The sequence below is a fragment of the Nipponia nippon genome, unplaced genomic scaffold, assembly GCF_047370975.1.
Source record: "Nipponia nippon isolate SJK-2023a ecotype South Korea unplaced genomic scaffold, ASM4737097v1 scaffold_4, whole genome shotgun sequence".
Classification (NCBI taxonomy): domain Eukaryota; kingdom Metazoa; phylum Chordata; class Aves; order Pelecaniformes; family Threskiornithidae; genus Nipponia; species Nipponia nippon.
The window spans coordinates 122,790,201-122,810,242 of record NW_028262358.1 but is presented as its reverse complement, the minus strand read 5'-3'; the positions used below and the strand labels follow the sequence as shown (position 1 = coordinate 122,810,242).

At 51.2% G+C, this 20,042-nt stretch overlaps 1 protein-coding gene across 1 annotated transcript; it reads left to right on the top strand.

Annotated features, from left to right (window-relative positions):
- The first annotated feature begins 16 nt into the window (after window positions 1-16).
- On the top strand, window positions 17-11,910 carry MCM3 (minichromosome maintenance complex component 3). Its single transcript, XM_009467354.2, has 18 exons — window positions 17-691; window positions 1,094-1,226; window positions 1,439-1,551; window positions 2,056-2,264; window positions 2,562-2,692; window positions 3,395-3,633; window positions 4,027-4,135; window positions 4,843-4,996; window positions 5,552-5,683; window positions 6,377-6,585; window positions 7,109-7,283; window positions 7,471-7,597; window positions 7,925-8,075; window positions 8,225-8,365; window positions 8,576-8,679; window positions 9,660-9,742; window positions 10,109-10,184; window positions 10,426-11,910. The coding sequence occupies exons 2-18, from the start codon at window positions 1,146-1,148 to the stop codon at window positions 10,622-10,624; spliced, it is 2,433 nt and encodes an 810-aa protein (XP_009465629.2). The 5' UTR covers window positions 17-691; window positions 1,094-1,145; the 3' UTR covers window positions 10,625-11,910.
- Window positions 11,911-20,042: the final 8,132 nt, after the last annotated feature.

Genomic DNA, 20,042 nt, shown 5'->3' with positions numbered 1-20,042 from the left:
TCAGCAGGAAAAACACCCAGGGCTTGGGCTTCACCTATCTACCCTAACCCGGCCACAGCGGTTACTGGTACCATTTCCAACGATTTTAGAGGGATCTGGTCCAGCCAAACGGAAAAGGGGAATCCGGGCAGGGGCTGTTTCCTTCTTTTCTGCCAAAAACACGAATGGAAGCGGCTCCCTCTGGTCAGATCGGGCAGCGGGAACGCTCCTGCCTCGGCGTTTTGCACGGCCGAACGGGGTGAATATTTACTACCAACCCCGGAAAAAACTGATTTTAGCTCTAATATCATCCAGGGGACACAGCCAAGTTGGGATGTCCGCTATGCCTTGCTGATCGAAATAGTTTTGCCTAGCTTTTTATTCTTTTTCTATTTTTAAACAGAGTTTAGATGAGGATTTTTTTAAGGGATACTGAAAATATTTTTTAAGGGGGAGCGGCCGGTTTCCCCGTGCGGAGCGGCACCGCTGTCCCCGCTTTCCTGGGATTTCTGCCTGCAACAGCTCGCCGAAAACACATCCAAAATCACCATTTTCCTTGCAAAAGCCGCAGGACCTATCGCTTCTGGGTCTTCAGCCCCAGCTCCTGGGCTTCATCCACCATCTGAAAGGGAAAACCGACGCCTAGCCTGGACATTTTGGGGCAAAAACACCCTGAAACGGAGCTCCCCGAAATGCAGTAGGAAAATAAAAGGTAGTTTGGGGGTTTTGTTTGTGTTTTGTTTTGGGTTTTTTTTTTAATAAAATGGTATTTGCAACCGGCCGCGGACTTCCAAGCGCCGGGGCTGGGCGGTGCCCTCGACTCCCCGCCCCCCTGCGCGCTGATAGGCCGGAGCTCTTGCGCGTCACTCTATCGCTGTCCCATTGGCTGGCGCGGGAGGTACTGACCAATGAGAAGCGCTGGAGGCGGGAGGGGGGCGGAACTCCCGCTCGGTGGCGCGAAAGGCTCCTGGTTTTGGCGCCAAGCGGCGGCGCGGCGGTAAACGGGGGGGGGATCGGATCGCGGCGGGCCGGACCGCGGGCGCTGCCGGGGCAAGGCCGGCTCCCCTCGGCTCCCACCGGCTCCCCTCGGCTCCCACCGCCTTCCCCCTTGCAGCGGCTGCGGGATCTCCACCGTCTCCCCGCGGCCTCCCGGAGCGGCCGGCAGCATGGCGGCACCGGCGGGCGGGCTGGAGGACGCGGAGCTGCGGGAAGCGCAGCGAGATTACCTCGATTTTCTGGACGATGAGGTGAGGCCGGGAGCGGGGCTGCGTTCCCCGCCGTGCCCCCGGGGGTCGGGGAGCACTTGGTCCCTGTGCCCCCCGCCTGCTTGGTCGATGGGGCTAAAGGGAGCCGAGCTCTGCAGGAATCAGTACCTGGAGGGGGGATGCCTCATCATGCAAAGTGAGTTAGCTTTTTATTTTGGTTTTGTTTTGTTTTTTTCCCCTACCCCTTTTTGCAGGAAGATCAAGGGATTTACCACAGCAAAGTCCGGGACATGATCAGCGACAACCAGTATCGCCTCCTGGTCAGCATCAACGACCTGCGGCGGAAGAACGAGAAGAGGGCCAACAGGTTGGTGTGGGGCGGTGGGGTTCGCCTTTGGCACCCTGCCCTGGGTGGGATTTCAGAGGTCCAGCCCTGGTTTTGCAGGCCCTCTGTGCCAAGGAAGAGCCAAACCTTGTCCCCAGCGTAAAAGGAGGACTTGCCCTCTCCCTCCATGGCACCCATCCCTTCCAAGCTTGCAAACCCATGATTTGGCAAAAAACTTTTGCAGCAAGCTGGGGTTGATTGCACGATATAAATTACTTTTTTTTAGGATGCTTGGGGATATTTTGGACCAGGCTTGCCAGTCTGCTCAGGGACACGTGAGGTTTTTCAGATGGGGTTGGGTTTGTTCAGCTCCTGGCTGTTGGTGGCAGTGAACCTGACACAGAGCTACGACGGGCTTTGTTTTTTTTTTTTTTCCCTTCTTGCTCCTAATAAACTCGCAGAGCACATGGAGGCATGGGTAGGTGTTGAGGAGGAAGGCAGAAGGGGCTGCTGATCGGTCCGCATCGTCGCATCCCTCTGTTGCAGGCTCTTGAGCAACGCCTTTGAGGAGCTGATCGCCTTCCAGCGCGCCCTGAAGGATTTCGTTGCCTCCGTTGACGCCACCTACGCCAAGCAGTACGAGGACTTCTACATCGGGCTGGAGGGCAGCTTCGGCTCCAAGCACGTGTCGCCGCGGACGCTGACAGCCTGCTTCCTCAGCTGCATTGTCTGCGTGGAGGGCATCGTGACAAAATGTGAGACCAGGGGAAGACCCAGGGGCTTTGGGGGTGGTGGGTCCAGGCGTTTGCTGCGGAGGGGCTGGAGTCCACCAAGAGCCATGGTATGTCCTGGCAACCTAGGCGAAGGGAGCAGGGGGCTTGGCAGAAGGTCTTGAGCGTTGGGATGGTCTTTGAGCTCAGCAAATCCTGGCTGTGGTTGACAGCGGGTTGTGTCCCAAGTGCAGTTTAGCGGTGGAGAACCTGTTGGGGACTGTCTGCTGACAGATGGGTGGGACCATCCCTGCCCCTAATTCCTGTTTCTTCCGACCCCAGGCTCTCTGGTTCGTCCAAAGATCGTCCGGAGCGTCCATTATTGTCCAGCTACCAAGAAGACTATTGAGCGACGATACACAGACATGACCTCCCTGGATGCTTTCCCATCCAGCTCTGTCTACCCTACGAAGGTGAGGTGAAGCAGCCTTGTGGGAAGCATCAGCAGGTTCCTCTGGGGAGAATGTGCCAGCTCCAAGCCCAGGATCTCAAATCCCTGTGCATCCTTTCTCCCTTTGCCACCATAGCCCATGGAGTAGAGAGAGGACACATTACACATGTGACAGTTCCAGAGAGCTACTAGGAACATGTGAAGAAAGTCTCTGTTGGACAAAAGGCATCCAGACCTGCTAGTTCAGATGTTAGATATGATCTTGGTTCTGCTGGAGCATGGCTTCTTGGGGGGTTGTCAGCCAGTCTTGTGACACCTGGGACCCAGGTCAGCGTGGGCATGCCTGGGCTGTCCTGGAGGGTATAAGCACCCTTGGGTAGAGGGTTTGCCCTGTATTTGGGAATGCAGGAAGGTTGCCCTGAGCTTTGTCCCCGTTGTGTACACAGCCTGCTGCATGGGTGGTGTGTCACCACTGCCTGCAGCAGGGACAGGGCTTGGAAAGACCTAATGTACCAGTAGTGATGGGTGTTGGCAGCTTTAGACTGGGGGGGCCTGTGGAGCTGGTGAACACCAGCATCCATCAATCTTAATAAAGCCACCCTTTCCAGCAGTCTTGTGTATGCTGGGTGATGCAGCCTGTCTTCCCACTGCTCAGCTGACCCACCTCTTCTCCCCGTGCTCCTGAAAAACGGTGCTAGTCTTTTTATTGGGGTTCCTCCTCTAGGATGAAGAGAATAACCCTCTGGAGACAGAGTTTGGACTCTCCGTCTACAAGGACCATCAGACCATCACCATCCAGGAGATGCCTGAGAAGGCACCAGCAGGGCAGCTGCCACGCTCGGTGGATGTCATTCTGGATGATGACCTGGTGGACAAGGTGAAGCCAGGGGACCGCATCCAGGTGGTGGGGACGTACCGCTGCCTGCCAGGAAAGAAAGGGGGTTACACTTCAGGGACTTTCAGGTGAGCCTTCTTTTGTTTTGACTTCAGCCCTCCCACCCTTTTTAGTCAGGCCACATCTTTGGAAGATGAGATCTAGGGCAGGCAGGTGGCTATTGCAGAGCTGGGTCAAACACTGGCTCAAATCACTTGGAAGTGGTTTGCACCTTGCTCCTTAGCACCAGTGTGTAGCTGTGAGCTCCAGCTGTGCACAGAGAGGGTTGGATGCTCTTAAAGATGATCCACTGATGGCCCTGTGCAGTCAGACAGGGGAGGCTACAGCTCTTGAAGCTTTCCATCCCTCTCCAGGACTTCCTAGAGCAAATGATGACCCTGTGGAAGTTTCTGCTGTGTTGTTGCTGTGACTTGTAGGCTCTGGGGTTTGCAGACCTGATCATGGCTGTGTCCCTTCTCCAGGACTATCCTCATTGCCTGCCATGTGAAGCAGATGAGCAAAGACATCCGGCCTCTCTACTCTGCTGCTGATGTGGCCAAGATCAAGAGATTCAGCAAGAGTCGCTCCAAGGTATTTAAGCCTTACATCTAGAAGGCAGGCTTGTATCAGAGCATGAGGTTTTCAGCTAGAGCACCTTTAAGGCTTGGCATGTGGCTAAAGAGGTGTCTTGTTGGGTTGCAAGTAACTCTTCAACCCTCTTAGCAACGTTGCTGGATTTTCCACTCTCTTTCTTTGCATTTTCTGCTTAGGCTTTGATCAGGTCCTGGGTTTTTTTATTGCTGCTTTTGTACTGGTAGCAGAGTATCCTTCCTGCCTGCTGGCAGCTCTGCTGTGCATAGCTGTTGAGACAGAGATCTGCCTGTGTTTGTGTCCTGACCCTGCCAGCTGGTTGCCAGAGAATTTCCTCTGCAGGAGAAACACCTCCCTCTTTCCTCCTCAAACCTAAATCCAGAATGAGATATGGAGGTCTGCCCTAGCCTGAGCTTATGCTCAGGCCTTTGCTTCATAGTGTGGAGAGGAGAAAGCCTTGCTGTCACAGGGGTTGCTGCTTCCAGTGCTTGCTTGGGTGACTGACAGTCAGGATGGTCTGGCACTTCAGAGCCCTGTTAAAAAAAAACTCCAGCAAACGGTCTTCTCCTCCCTAAATAATTTTCATCCATGTGGTTCTGTGATAGAAATAAGCTCCTTTTTTGTGCTGAAATGGACTTGTGGAGTATTGCTCCTTCTTATTTGCTACAGCCCATCTGATGGGCCGTGCGCTGTCTCTTCTGCCTTAGGATATCTTTGACCAGCTGGCGAGGTCCCTGGCTCCGAGCATCCATGGGCACGAGTACATCAAGAAGGCCCTTCTCTGCATGCTGCTCGGAGGGGTGGAGAAGGTCCTGGAGAACGGGAGCCGCATCCGAGGAGACATCAATATCTTGCTGATAGGTCTGGAAAGGCTAGGCAGAGGCATCCTCAGTTGGTGTTGTCGGGGGGGGGGAGATGAAGGAGCATTTTCCTGGACTTAGTTTTATAGAGTAATTGAGGTTAGGTGGGACCTCCAGAGGCCTCTGGTCCAAGCATGTGCTCAGGGCAGAGCCAGGGTCACTGGTAGATGAGGTTGCTTTGGGGCTTGTCCAGTTGTTTTTGAACATTTCCAAGGATGGGATCCCACGACCTCTGTGGGCCACTATCCCAGTGTTTGACCACCCTCAAGGAGATTTCGTTTTCTTCTACCATCCAATTGGGATTTCATGTGTTCCAAATTGTCCCTGTTGCCTCTGGTCCCGTCACCATCCACCTCTCAAAACTCTGACTCCATCTTCTCTATTTCTTCTTATTGGGTCTTTGAGGAAGGCAAAGAGATCATCTGATCACCTTCCTTTCTGAAGGTTGAACAAACCCACTTCTCCGTCCCTTTCTTTTTTCCCCACTGAGGAGCCCCAGACTGGACACGTTATCCAGGTGATGTGTGATTACTAAATGCAGTCTTCTCCATTTCAGGAGACCCTTCTGTCGCCAAGTCTCAGCTGCTGCGGTACGTGCTCAGCACCGCACCCCGCGCCATCCCCACCACTGGCAGAGGCTCCTCCGGTGTTGGCCTGACTGCCGCTGTCACCACGGACCAAGAAACCGGTGAGGACCGGGTTGGTTCCCAGTGGGAGCTTGCAGAGGGATGCTTGTTAGCACCTGGGAGGGACTTTGCAAGACCCACGGCTGCTGTTCGTTCTGCAGTGACACTTGCAGGACTTACTCCACCCAGAAGCTTTATGGCAATGTTAGTGGTGTTTAGGGGTATTTTCTCCACCTCTGTTAGGTGGTGGTCTTCTCTACTCCTCTCCTACTTAAAATCATAGAATCGTTTAGGTTGGAAAAGACCTTTAAGATCATCAAGTCCAACCGTTAACCTAGCGCTGCCAAGCCCACTACTAAACCTAAGCACCACATCTCCCTGTCTTTTAAATACCTCCAGGGATGGGGACTCAACCACTTCCCTGGGCAGCCTGTGCCAGGGCCTGACTACCCTTTCAGTGAAGAAATTTTTCCTAATATCCAATCTAAACCTCTCTGGGTGCAACCCATGTGGTGCATCCCATGGAGGGCTAGCAGCAGCCTGGATCTTACTGTCTTCCTCATGGGCTTGCTCCTTATCCTAAGTGTCCTCCTTCTGCTGTCAAGTTGGGTAGGAGATGGGCAACCCTGAAGGTTGCTGCTGCTCTTTGAGCTTAGCCTAGTCACAGGGGTTGCGGTGGAGGAGGACAGTGGGGAGGGAGATAAATGGGGCTGCTGAATGGTGGTTGACCCTCTTTTTCTCCCACCCCATCCCAGGTGAACGGCGCCTGGAAGCAGGGGCCATGGTGTTGGCCGACCGGGGGGTGGTGTGCATTGACGAGTTTGACAAGATGTCTGACATTGACCGCACGGCCATCCACGAGGTGATGGAGCAGGGCCGTGTCACCATCGCCAAGGCCGGCATCCATGCCCGCCTCAACTCCCGCTGCAGCGTTCTGGCAGCGGCCAACCCTGTCTATGGCCGGGTGAGTGCTGGCATTTGCTGGTCCCCTCCATAGGGAGGGATGCTGGGAGCTGTCTTGGTGGAGGAGGCAGCTGGTAAAACCCAAAAGGCCCCCAAAACCAGTGACTTGGTTCTTGCTGGGACTGGGATCTCTGGGGCAGCGAAGATCTGGTTGATTTGGTCTCTGTTGCTGCTCGTGGCCATCCTGGAGGAGAGAGGGGCTTGTGGGGTTTCTCACCCCAGCTCGGTTCTGCCTGGGTGTCTTGGGGCAGCCCAGTGGACCCGCATCTTGTTGACAAGCCTCAGTCTTGGTGTCTGATCTGGAATAACAAAAAATATGTTTTCCTTGCAAATGAGAGCTATGCCCACCTTTCAGGGTAGGGAAAAGAGGCCTTACTGCTGCAGCAGGCTGGGTTTAGTGTGGAGTCCAGCTGCCTGGGCACCCATCCTCTAAGGCCTGGCCCAAGTAGGTCCTCCCAGCCTCCCTGGCAGGCAAGACTGGCCCGGGAGGGTCTCCTGTAACCCCTTATCTCATCCTCTTGCAGTATGACCAGTACAAGACGCCCATGGAGAACATTGGCCTGCAGGACTCCTTGCTCTCCCGCTTTGACCTGCTCTTCATTGTGCTGGACCAGATGGACCCCGAGCAGGACAGGGAGATCTCGGACCACGTCCTGCGGATGCACCGCTACCGCAACCCCAACGAGCAGGATGGGGACGGTGAGTTGCTTGTAATTGTGCAGCTGCCTTGTTGCTCGGTCCTGTCCTTCCTTGGCAGGTTGTCACCTCTTAGTGACAGCTCATTGGGTTCAGCATCCCTGGCTTTGTTGAGAGCTGCTTTTGGAAGTCACTCCAGCAATGCTGCAAGAGGCTAAAAGCCCGTTCTCTGTGACCCTTCCCTCTCCAGCCATGCCCCTGGGCAGCGCTGTGGAGATCCTGGCTACGGAGGACCCCGACTTTGTGCAGGAGGAGGAACAGGAGCTCCAAGTGTATGAGAAACACGATGACCTTCTGCATGGGCCCAACCGCCGCAAGTGAGTCACCCATCACACGTCCTCTGGAGCTCTCTGGGGGTTTCCAGCACTGGGAGTTGATGGGTTTGGCTTGAGTATCCAGGCAGTGGCTGATGGCTGGTGCCAGCAATGTTCCGGGTGGTCCATGGGGAGGTACGTGGGCAGGGTGCCGAGGGAGCCCTGCTCTGGGCTTGATCCGTCATGACAGGCAGGTGGGGAACATCTGGAGCTGAATTCCCCATGTGCCTGGACACCCGCGAAGGGTAAAAAGTGGGAAGTCCACTTCTCCAAACACCCTTTGCCCTGTCCCCACCTTGGAGGACACAGGTGCGTACACATTCCCTGCAGGGAGAAGATCGTCAGCATGGAGTTCATGAGGAAGTACATCCATGTAGCAAAGATGATTAAGCCCGTCTTAACCCAGGAGTCAGCAAGCTACATAGCGGAGGAGTACTCCCGCCTGCGCAGCCAGAGCCAGATGAACTCGGACATTGCCAGGGTGAGCCCTGGGAGCAGCTCCCTCTCAGGCCAGGAGGAGGGAAACTGAGGCACGGGCTCCCCTCTACCCTTACGGGTGTCTTCCACCCTTGGTGGGATACTGCAGTGGGGTTCAGCCTCCTGGAGACACCTCTCTCTGTTCCCCACCAGACCTCCCCAGTCACAGCCCGTACGCTGGAGACCCTGATCCGCCTCTCCACGGCCCACGCCAAGGCCAGGATGAACAAGACAGTCGATCTGCAGGATGCCGAGGCGGCTTTGGAGCTTGTGCAGTTCGCCTACTTCAAAAAGGTGGGGGGAAGGTGTCCCTCGGTGCTCGGGTGGTCCTAAAATTGTCATTGAAAGAGGTGGGTTTGGTGCAGGCTGAGCACCGTGGGCTGCTGGTGGAGTTCTTTCCTGGTGACGGGGCAGTGGTGGGGTCTTGGGTCCCTCAGGGTTGGCCCCTGAAAAGCAGCTTGAGTAGAAAAGGGGCCTGAGTCTGTCCTGTCTTTTGCCACACAGGTGCTGGAGAAGGAGAAGAAGCGGAGAAAGCAGGCGGAGGATGACTCAGAGACCGAGGAGGAGGACGAGGAGTTGCAGCCCAAGGAGGAGCGCAGGACGAGGAGGTAGGAGCCAGAGCAAGGGAGAGGGCATGTCATGCGAGAGGCACCAGCCTCTTCTGAGGTTGTGGCAGGCAGTGCTGGCATTGGGGAAATACTCCACGTTTTGCTCAACTTAGTGGATCGTCCCCCACCAATTTGTAATAGAGGGACATCGTTATTTCATGGATAAGGAACTGGCTGGATGGCCACCTCCAAAGAGTTGCAGTCGATGACTCAATGTCCAAATGGAGATCAGTAACGAGTGGTGTCCCTTAGCAGTCTGTACTGGGACCAATACTATTTAATACCTGTGCAAACCTCATGAAGTTCAACAAGGCCAAGCGCAAGGTCAAGTGCTTGTGTCAGAGCAATCCCCAGTATCACTACAGACTGGGGGGGATGGATGGATTGAGGGCAGCCCTTCAGGGAAGGACTTGGGAATACCAGTGGATGAAAAACTGGATATGAGCTGGCAATGTGCACCTGCGGCCCAGAAAGCCAACAGTCTCCTGGGCTGCATCAAAAGAAGCGTGGCCAGCAGGTTGAGGGAGGGCATTCTGCCCTTCTACTCTGCTCTTGTGAGACCCTGCCTGGAGGGTAGATTTAGATTGGAAATAAGGAAAAAAAAATTATGGTAATGGTAGTGAGACACGGGAACAGGTTGCCCAGAGAAGTGGTGGATGCCCCATCATTGGAAGTGTTCAAGGTCAGGTTGGATTGGGGCTTTGAACAAACCTGATCTACCAAAAAATTACCCTGCCCATGGCAGATGATCCAGCCCCAAACCTTTCTGTGATCCTATGACACTCCACAGCCCCCAGGGCTGGTGCTGACTTGGGTCCCGTGCCATGGGCAGGGGTTTGTGGCTGGAGGGTGGCTTACCCGTGAGCTGCAGGTACCCTGCATGGTCTTGGCCAGACGTCTCCAGGAGCTTGGGGTTGCGGGGTGGTCCTGAGGTCTGTGGTTTGGATGGAGGAGGGGTGACGTCTTCTTCCCCCACCCAGGAGAAAGAAGGCACGCACAGGAGGCGAGGGGGACTCCTACGACCCCTATGACTTCAGTGATGCCGAGGAGGAGATGCCAGAGGGTGAGTCCCTGGGGTTTTGGTGGCACCTGGCTCCTGAGGGTGCTGCTGCCTTCTGCCCTGGTGGGTCTCTGCACACCCTGGGAGCAGCAATGTCTTGGGGTCACTTGGGATCCCTGGTGCAGTTCAGCACCATCCAGCCCCACAAATCAAGGTGAATTTTTTTTTTTAAACCCTCCATGGCCGTGTGAGACAGGAGAGTTAGTATTGCCGGTTATTTTTTTTTTCTGTCCACTTCCAAAGTGCTGCAGAAGTAACAACGTTGGGAGGGAGTTTGGCATCATCCACCCTATCCTAAGGCCAAGTGCTTTTGCTCTCTGGGTGCTTGGACACCAGGCAGGTTGAAGGTAACTCTTTCTTCTGCTCCAGTCCAGGCACACACTCCAAAGACGCCCGAAGCCTCGGCTGCTGCCGAAGCGAAGAAGCCGGAGTTGGCTGAGGCGAGGTGAGTGGGCACTGGAGGAGGCATCTGTCCCTGCGTGTCCCACCCCATCCTGGTGGGGCCAAGCTATTATCCAATGCTGGAGATGCATCTGTGGTGGGTGCTCCCAGCTCCAGTTTCTGCTTTCCTGCTGGGTGCCACTTCTGGAATGGGGAAGGGCTGGTGGATCCTGGGCTGGGAAGGAAGGGGAAGGACTTGTGTGTGTGGTCTCCAAGGGTGATTACTTCTCGCCTTCCCTGACCAGGTTGAAAGCGTTCAAGGCTGCTCTCCTGGAGGTCTTCAAAGCTTCCCACGCCCAGTCCGTGGGTTTGAAGAATGTGATGGAGTCCATCAACCGCGACAACCCTGAGCCCTTCTCGCTGGCTGAAGTGAAGGTGGCGTTGGCCCACATGCAAGATGACAACCAGATCATGGTGTCTGATGACATTATCTTCTTAATCTGAGCCTCTGGGTGGAAGAGCCCAAGTTCTTGTGGACTCTTCAGTCTGGAGATTCTTTGTGTTTGCCTTCAACTCTCTCCTGAACACGTCATCTGGCTGAGCTGAACTTTGGAGAGCTCAAGTTTGTGCACTTTACAGTCCTTCCTCGCTGTGCATTGCTGGCACCAAAAAAGCCAGGAGCTCTGGAAGCTCTCTTACTGTTGCTGCCTCCAAACTGGAGTATTTGGGAAGAGGTTTGTTTCTGCAAGGAGCTGAAAGGAAAAACTTATGTGCAAATTATCAGTGTTCTTAATGTATTGTTTTTAGCTTTGGTGGTAACAGTTCCAGCCTTTGAATAAAAAAATCTGGATTTAGGTATCCAACATTCAGTAGCAGTGGTGGTAAGAAGCAATATGGGAGCTCCACTGTTAGTAGTGAAGCTTTTATTTCCACCCCCCCCCTTTTTTTTTTTTCCCTTTTCCCCCCAATTACATAGCCTAGATTTACTCATCTCACAAGTAAAGATGCCTAATGCCTGTCCTGTTGGCTGTGACCAGCCTCTTTTTTTTTCTTACCCACCTTGTGGAGGACAATGTCTGGTGATGCAGGGGCAAGCGTAGTCCGACCTGCTCCATCACCCATGGGTCAGCTTGATTTCCAGATTTCACAGCCCTGCTGGGAGTTTTGGTCCCAAGCGAGTGGGAAGGACCTGGGATGCTCAAAGGTGCCCAGGGCACATGTCCCTGCCACAGGTGGGTTTGGTCTCCAGTTGCTCCTGCCTTCAGTCTGGGATTGTGCTTGTATGAATATAACAGGGCCACCTCAAATGGGGAGGAAATCTCTGGCAAAGAAAGGTCAAAGGTATGGGGACCTGGGATCCTGCATCCCCTGTACGTCCTGCTGGCTGAGCCACTGCAAATCTTCCTGCGTCCCCTGGAAGGTAACCACAAGCTACTGAGACTGTAAAAGCCTTCCCTGCTCTTGGGGGATTTGTTGAACTGTCTTGCTTTCTGGGAACACATAGGTGACCGCTTCTTGGAGAAAGGCTGTTCCTAGAAACCAGCAAACTCCCATGGTTTGGGATGGTTTTCAAGAAAAGCTGAATGTGCAGCTAGACCAGTCTCAGCTGCTCGTGGTGGCAGAGCTGCTGAAGGTTTGGGATTTTTTTAATTTTTTTTTGTTTGTTTTTTTTTTTTTTCCCTCATCTTGGCAAGTTTGAGGTTAAGCTTTGGAGAAGACCCTGATCAGCACAGGCTGTTTGCTGTTGTCCCTGCCCGTCTCTGGGCACCGTCACAGTTCACGTGCCCTTGTTTCTGGATGCCATAAATACTGATTTGAATAATAAAAATGTCTAGATACTGTTTCCCCCATGACTCACTGCTTACTTGGATTTAAACTGTTCCCACTTCTGGGGATGCAGCTCTGCAGTCTTCTGGGGACCTGTGCTGCTATGGAAAGCCTTCAGGCAGCTGCCTGCTCAGGGATGGCGTTGGGCACGTCCTCCCACCGCCGTGTCTTTGCCTCAGTGGACCAGGCGCTTGCAGAAATGCCCTTGGAGTGGGTGGGTAATACATGTGGGCAGCTCTTGCCTCTCCCATGGCATTTATGTGGCTTCTGCCCACCTGGAGCTACACGTCCCGGTGGCTAAGAGGACTTGGTAGCATCTCATTGCACAGGGAGGCTGGCAAACCTCCATTTCCCTTCTGCAAACAGAAATATTGATTTATAAAAGCCTGATTTCTGAGCTCCCCTTATCCAACACAGCTGTGACAGCAGACTTTTTAGGTTTGGAGGGGATTTTGCATGTTGGCAGTCTTCTAAAGATCTCTGTTTGGATGCATTGCACTTCTGCAGAGTGGCCTCAGACTGGCGGCCAGAATCTGGCTCGTAAAACTGTGAAGGCCGGTGAAGGTGTTAAATACAGATGGCCAGACTTCTGTCTCAGTGGTTTTATGACACAGGTCCGGGCCTGAGCTTTGTGGGGCTGGGGGGGAAGCTGAGTCAGCACGCTCTGCTCCTGCATGGCCACCACCGTGGTGGCTCCACGCTGCAAAGTCCCTGGGCAGGAGCAATGGGCCAAACCTACCCAGGTGCCTTTTTCAGAGGGTGGGTGGTAGTTTCTTACCAACTCATCTGTGGGTAAAGGAACCAACCTTTTTCTTCTGGAAAGGTGCCTGGGTGCTTATAAGAAGTCCCCTTGTAATTTCTGCAGCTCTGACCTTGCCTTGCTGTAGGAGTGGGGATACTGTCATCTCCTTCCTCTCTCCCTGCTTCTCTCTGACTTTTGGAGGCTGTTCCTCTTTGCAGGTTGCAGCAGGGACCAGTGAGGGCATTTGGTGAGAGTGGCTTTTTGGAGCCATCTCCTTTTCTCTTTCTGCTGAGGCCTTTATCTTTTCCCTGTCCTTACAGCTGGGGAACTGCTAATATTGTGTTTCCCATGACAAGACACCAGGAGGAGCTCGAGGGCAGGTAAATGTCTGGTTTATTTTACTATGCTATAGCATAGGATGGTAGGAGTCAGCTATCTATACAGAGAATATATAGCTATCTATATAGATCTCTATAGGGGGAGACCTTATCGCTCTCTACAACTACCTGAAAGGAGGTTGTAGCGAGGTGGGTGTTGGTCTCTCCTCCCAAGTAACAAGCGAGGATGAGAGGAAACGGCCTCAAGTTGCACTAGGGGAGGTTTAGGTTGGATATTAGGAAAAACTTCACCGAAAGGGCTGTCAGGCACTGGCACAGGCTGCCCAGGGAAGTGGTTGAGTCCCCATCCCTGGAGGTGTTTAAAAGCCGGGGAGATGTGGTGCTGAGGGACATGGTTTAGTGGTGGACTTGGCAGTGATAGGTTAATGGTTGGACTTGATGATCTTAAAGGTCTTTTCCAACCTAAACGATTCTATGGTTTTATCTACCCTCCCCCTGCCCCTCCGTGTGCTGGTGGCCACCTTGGTATGTCCTTTGCAATTGCTCAGGCCCTTGGGAGAGTGGTCTTTGCTGACAAGGGAAAAACATATCCCTGATCCTTGGAGAGAAGCTCACTTGGCTGGTGGGTCTGTGGATGGTCCATAGCTTGTGGGACAGCTGGTATGGGAACTGTAGATGGTGAACTGGCAATGGCTAGGAAGGCAACTTCTTGGCTTCTTTGGCTGCTCTTTGACCCACATAGGCTGTGTTCAGACCAAAGAAACATCCCCTAAATGCTCCCCCTAGGGCTTTGCTTTGGATAAACAAACCTGTGTCTTCCTCAGCCTTGCCAAAGGAATTCAGGTAAGAGGTGCCATGCGGGGAGTAGGTGGGAGAGAGGTAGAAAGGAGTGGGATGCACAGGAGCAATGTCAGTTTGCTGTCAACGTTAAGAAAATTGTTTTGGCAATGAGTGGTCAACTAACCCTATGGATGGAAGATCTGGATCTACAGATCCCAAAGGCAGAGAGGTTTGTGGCGATCAGCTGGATCTGACCAACAGCCTTAATCTGCAGTGTTACCACAGAGGTCATGCAGTTCTTGGATGCTCATCCACATGGACACTGAAACTATATCTGCTCTTATAAAACAAACAGTGCCAGGGTCCAGACTTGGGCACTGCACCTCAGCTAGCTATATTGGATTGGTCCTTGGCACAGTTTTGATGGGTTTAACTAGCCATCTCCCAAACAACTTTTGGCCATGATTCAGGAGTGTGCATTTTCGATGCGGGGAGCTTTTGATACTAGCAACACGGTCAGACTGTGCCAATTGGTTTCGGTTCTAGAAAAAGAGTCTCTGCCACTGTTTAATTTACTAATATTTGCTAATATTTATATAATATTATTTGCTATTATATTTCATTTCTAGACTTCGTTCTTGCTGATGGAAAAGAACTGATTGAAAGTTCCGCAGTCGATGAAAATGATGATGGAGTTTGTGATACTTAGGAAAAAAAAGGAAGGAGACCATGGAACGAAGATTGCAGTTCTCAAGAAACCTGTCTTGAGCAATGTTAGGGGCTCAATAGGGAAGATCCCATGGGAAGACAGCCTGGAAAAGGATTTCTATGTCTTGAAGAAATAATACTAAGTGCAAACTGGGTGAAACAAATTTTGGATTCTTTTAGGTAATGATTCATCTGATATAGATGGGACTAAGTCTGAGCATCTGCAGGAGTTAGGATTAATTGGGATTAAGATTAATAAATATTAACTGTGGTCTAAATGTGCCTGTTGCTCTGATGAGTCTAAAGCAAGCCTAAATTTCCAAGCTCAGCTCCAGGTGTCTTGATTTTAGATGACTGAGGTCAGTTGAACTGAGCCAGTATGTTGGATTCCTTCTGGGGAATCTTGGAGGATGGGTGAAGAAAACTGAAAGAGAGAGAAAAAAAAAAAAAAGTGGGAGAAAGAAAAGGAGAAACCAGGGAAAGCCATAGTTCCCAGAAAGCTGCAGGGACAGAAAATCAAGCAAAAGTTGTATCACAATAAAGCAATAGCAAATCTACAAGGCAAATCATGCCAAGCCAAACTAATGCTGCTTTTTGACAGGTAATGGGATTTGTGGTTAGGAAATGAACTGTAGGTGTGTTTTATCTTGGTGTTATTAAGCCTTTTGATACAGTTGCACATAACTCTCTCATAAGCATGCTAAAAAAGTGGTCTAGAAATGAAATTATGAGGTGGTGGGTGAATACTTGCTTGGAAAAGCCCTACTTAGAGAGTAGTTGTGATATGGGGAGGATGAAGAGAGCAGGATTCCCACAGGGGTTTGTCCTCGGTCCAGCACTGGTCACCCCTTTGATTAGCAGGCTGGGTAAGGGGATAGAATATCTTCCTACTAATATTGGCAGGTGATGGCCAGTTGAGGAGGGCCGTGAGCATTCAAAAGACGAAGTTGGAACTGAGGAAATAATATGAAATAAATAGTATCCAGTTCAATCAAGATGTGTATAAACCTTTGAACTAAAGTAGGGAAAATCATCTGCCTTAGTGAGAGACTGGAGGCTGATGGGGAGAGAATAGTCCTTTAGGAAGAGACTTGTTATTGAGCAAGTGGATCACAAGATAAATATTACCCAATAAGTGTCATGTTGGTGTCAAGAACGCGATATATCGGGATGTATAAAATGTTGTAGAGACTAAAAGACATGGTAGTTTCAAAAAAGAAAGAAATAAGCTTTTTTCCTTGGCCACAGAAGAGAATAATGAGCTTAATTCTAACATGCAGGTCTTCAGGAATAGGTTAGGCAGTCACTGATCAGGAATGATTCAAGTAGAGGTGCTGCTACACTGGGGCTGAGCAAGAGGCCACAGATGCACTAAGCTCCTTTCCAAGATCCCTTCCAGCCCAATTTCCTGTAATACATGGGGGAAACAGTGTTCAGGGTACAAAAGTATGTGGTGTTTCTGTAACCCTCTAGTTTGGCTATGTGATGCCATTCCAAAACGCCATATGCTAAGAAGGGCTTGGACCTAGTGGATCTGAAAGCAAAGGAGGCCGGGTACCTCTGTGTCTTTGTGGCTTGACCTATGTGGAAGACCTACCAGGCAGCAGTGTACAGAGTGTGAATACAAATGCAACCTACATCATTGAAGGAAGGGCCTGTATGTGAGCAAGAGGTAGCTGGGCTTTCCCCAGAATAGCCTTGATAATGTGCTGACTAAAACGTATCTTGGTGGGAAAGAGTCAGATAACAAGGCTGATCATGTCAGCGTGACCAAGACCAGCACCTGAGCTTTTAGATGAATCCTGCAAAATAGGTGAGAGCATAAACTTCAGCTCCCACTGGAAAATGGGGAGTGTGCAGCCTCTATTGAGGGACATCATGCTCATTTTGAGATTAAAGATCACAGGTAATAAAAATAATGATTTAGGGACTCCAACTTGCGCAACCAAAGCATGTAGACTCATACATTCCCTGTTGCCTCCTCTCAAGCCATGGCCCTAATAATTTACCTGGTCTCATCCCTTCTATGGGAGTGAGAACAGGAGCCCCAGTTCTGGATGTTTAAGGTTGGGTGACCTGATCCAAAGAGCCTGCCCGCTGGTGCCCTCGCACATCACCCATCACCCAGCTCATCTGTCCTGCCACCAGGGCTTGGTCATGCACCAGCGGTGCGGATGCAATGTTGGGTCATGCGCCCAGGCATTTCCCTGGTGCCTTATTTAAAAGACTGCACCTTAGTATTGTATTTCTTAAGCCCTTAGTCCCCCTGCTCTCTGCGGGGCTATTGATGCTAGAAATTAAACGCCCTATTTATCTGCCTGTTGTGAGATGGGTGAGCACCCAGGCTGCAGGGACTAGAGGTGAAATCCTTACGCCGGCACCATTGGCACCAACAAATCCCTGCTTCCTACTCAACCCACAGCTCTGGCCAATGTGTGAAGCCGAGCCAAGGTTGGCAGCCAAAATTGAGGTTTGCCCATCACCCGTAGAGGGAGCCCAGAGGTGCCACCGGTCCCCTCTGAGGGCCAGCAGCGGTGACACAGAGTTGCGGTTGCTGTCATGCTGGAGCAGCACATGCTGACAGCCCCGTGCAGAGGTTTTTGCTGCATGCTCGGCCAGCTATGTTTCCCTTCAAAATTTGGTCTTTCCAGTTCGTGTCTTTCGGCTGTGGTCTGCAACTTGGTCATGAGTCTTGTCGGCGTGGTAAAGCGCTGTCAGCAAACCCTGCCGGGGGTAAGCATGGATGCATACAGTCAGCTCTCAGAAGGTAGGTGATTTTATGGTGTCACATGTCATGAAGGAAAAAACCTGGGGTGGCCAGCGAGGCCGGAGTAAGCTGCTGGAGGTACGAGCCCTGCCCTGTACTTGTGCTTCAGCTGACCTGCTGAGCTCAGCTCTGAAATATTTATTTTGGCCCTGGCATCTGGAGATTTCAGGGGTTGCAATTTCAGCCCCATTATCTCCTTTTCTGCTGCAAGGTATGGAAGGTTCTCTGATGTGCTTCAGCTGAGCTGGCTGAGACAACTGCCCCCAAAAGGCTGCCTATTCTCATAGCAGAAATCATGGTAGCTTGCTGGGATGCAGACACTGACACTGGGTCTGATGGACCCCCCATCCATGGGACAGGTAGGTGGTGGTAGGGCAGAGGATGCTTGAGAAACATTACTTCCAGGTAAATCCTGTTAATTTATTAGGATTCCAGCCATATCTAGTCTCCCCCTCCCTCCCTCATGGCAGGGCACCTGCTTCCAAAGCAGAAGATGATCATGTCATCAAAGCGTTACTACCAGCTATGAATACTTGCAGAGATACAGCTGAGAAACAGCGCTTGCTTTGCCCAGTAGCAAAGTCAGTGAAATGCAGGTCATGGTTGAGTGTCCAGTGTTTGTTCCTCTAGGTTCAAAGGCATTGGAGTAGTTTTGGTTTCTCTGCTCTGGAGGTTTAATTCCATGTTTCCTTGGAGGTGGTACAGGTGCCTCCTGTGAGCCGAAAAGCTCAGAGGAGCTTAGAAGGCTGTGGCATCCAAGCCCTATCTGAAATCAGGCATGTCTTATGCCTGAAGCTCCTGCAGTGTTATGAAAACCTTAACCTAAGTGTGTAATGAATCCTGCAGTGCAAACAGTGGTTTTCTTTGTAGTAACTCAAGTGTAGAAGAGTTCTTGCAGAAATTAGAACTTCTCTTTGATTTCCAAGTCCACATCCCTGCTCCAAGCCCTTGCAACACGAGAGTGAAAGCTTTTTGAGATATTTTTTCCTCCCTTGTAATAATTCATATCAGGTGACCTCTTTTAGATAAAATTTTCAGCGAACTTCAACTCAAGAGAAATTCAGTCATAGGAAATTTCAGGTCAAAAAGGGAATCCTTGCTAAAGTTATAAGCCACTGAAGACAGCAGATGTGAGTGGAAACTGGTGGTCAGGGCTAATAACCTAGCATTTGGCGTGATAACATCATTGCTTCATCGCACGTAACAGTTTCCACTTAACCCTGTACCTGCAAAATCCAAACTATTTTCTTGGCAATGCCCTTTTCCTTTCACTGCGAGCACTCAGGGGAAAAAAAGGGGGTCAGTTTCTGGGCTATAAAAGAGGATTTCTGGTAATTCTACCCTCTCCTGGTCTTCCACACTCCGTGTCTCAGTATATGCATTCGTGGATATATAGATGTGAACAGTCAGAATAGGAATATGTGTCACAAAATTCATATTACCTCAGGTGAACTTAGTAACCTGAAATACGAAATATTTACGTGAGATGAGTTGTTGGTCTCTGAACTGTCAGTTGAACCAGACCACAAAATCATGACAACATCCTGCAGTGGCATAAAGCATCAGTTGAAGATTTCTGCCGGTATTAGTCAAGAGAGGTGATATTGCAGGGACCAGATTAGTCCCTTCTCATTTGAAAATGTCATGAATCTGTAAGAGGCTCCTGATTTTCTGGAGGACTGAAAATGCCATGAATCTGTTGATTTTATGGAGGACTGAAGATGAATTTGTGTGAAGAGTCCTATGCTTCAGTCCTCCCCTTCCAGCTTGGCTACATGGCTTCGGGAAAGGCTTCTCTCGGGGCTTTTCTCCATAGAGGAGCTGATCAAACTGGTTACATGGTCTTTTTCTGCAATAAAAATTAGCTTTTACTCCCAAAGAGAGCTGCTGGTGCTTCTGGGGAGACAGTACATGCATTGGTCTTTCCCCTCCAGTTTGTGGCTGATCCTTGCTGGATCACAGAGAGCAGAGTCCTTGCTCCTGCCTCCCCTTTTATTTTCATGCCTCTCTCCTCTAATTATAAAATGGAGATTGTTAGTTTGTGTGATTAAGAGCCATTATTTTCCACGAACACAAAGGAGCAGAGGAGCAGTACCAGGTGGAGGAACCCAAATAATGTTGTGCCAACAGAGCCCCTGACCTGGCTCTTTCAGGGCTGTCCAAGGAGGATGGTCAGCCCAAGTCCAGATGTGAGACCCACCAGACAAGTCAATGGGGTACATCCATTCCCCACAGCACCTTGCTGTCTACAGGGGTATGGGACTCATTATGGTATGCTGCGAAGAGCATTTTGTGCAAGACTTGTTATGGGATGTTTAGGGGAAGGGGCAAAGCTGGGGAAAGGAAAGGATCAGGGTGGATCAGTGAGGAGCAAACAAGAAAATGAGAGGAGGGATGATAGGGGCTGATCACACGTAAGTGGGATGGTAGTTGGTATGCTTGGCTGGCTGAGTTCTCTGCCTGATCACCCCAGTGTGCCCTGTCTTCTTATTAAATCCTATTCTTAGGTTTTTTGTTGCTTATTTTTTGTTTTGTTTTGTTTTTTTAGTGTTCTTTCACTCTCTCTCCTAAATGCAAGTGCTGCAAGGTCTAAGGGCCAGCAACTGGAGGTCCGGTGTGTGTGCATATTGTGTAAGTATGTATGTGAGTGTGGAAATGCTGAAGACATCAAGCTGGACTAGCTCCAGGTATTGAAGAAGCCATAAGTCTGGGCAGGATGCTGGAGAGACCAAAGGGTCTGCAAATTGGCTGCTGGGGATA

Coding starts and splice junctions, on each gene's coding strand:
- MCM3 (XM_009467354.2), top strand. CDS start 1,146: ATGGCGGCACCGGCGGGCGGGCTGGAGGACGCGGAGCTGCGGGAAGCG. Junction 8,076..8,224: donor TGAACTCGGACATTGCCAGG/GTGAGCCCTGGG, acceptor GTTCCCCACCAG/ACCTCCCCAGTCACAGCCCG. Junction 10,185..10,425: donor CCGGAGTTGGCTGAGGCGAG/GTGAGTGGGCAC, acceptor TTCCCTGACCAG/GTTGAAAGCGTTCAAGGCTG.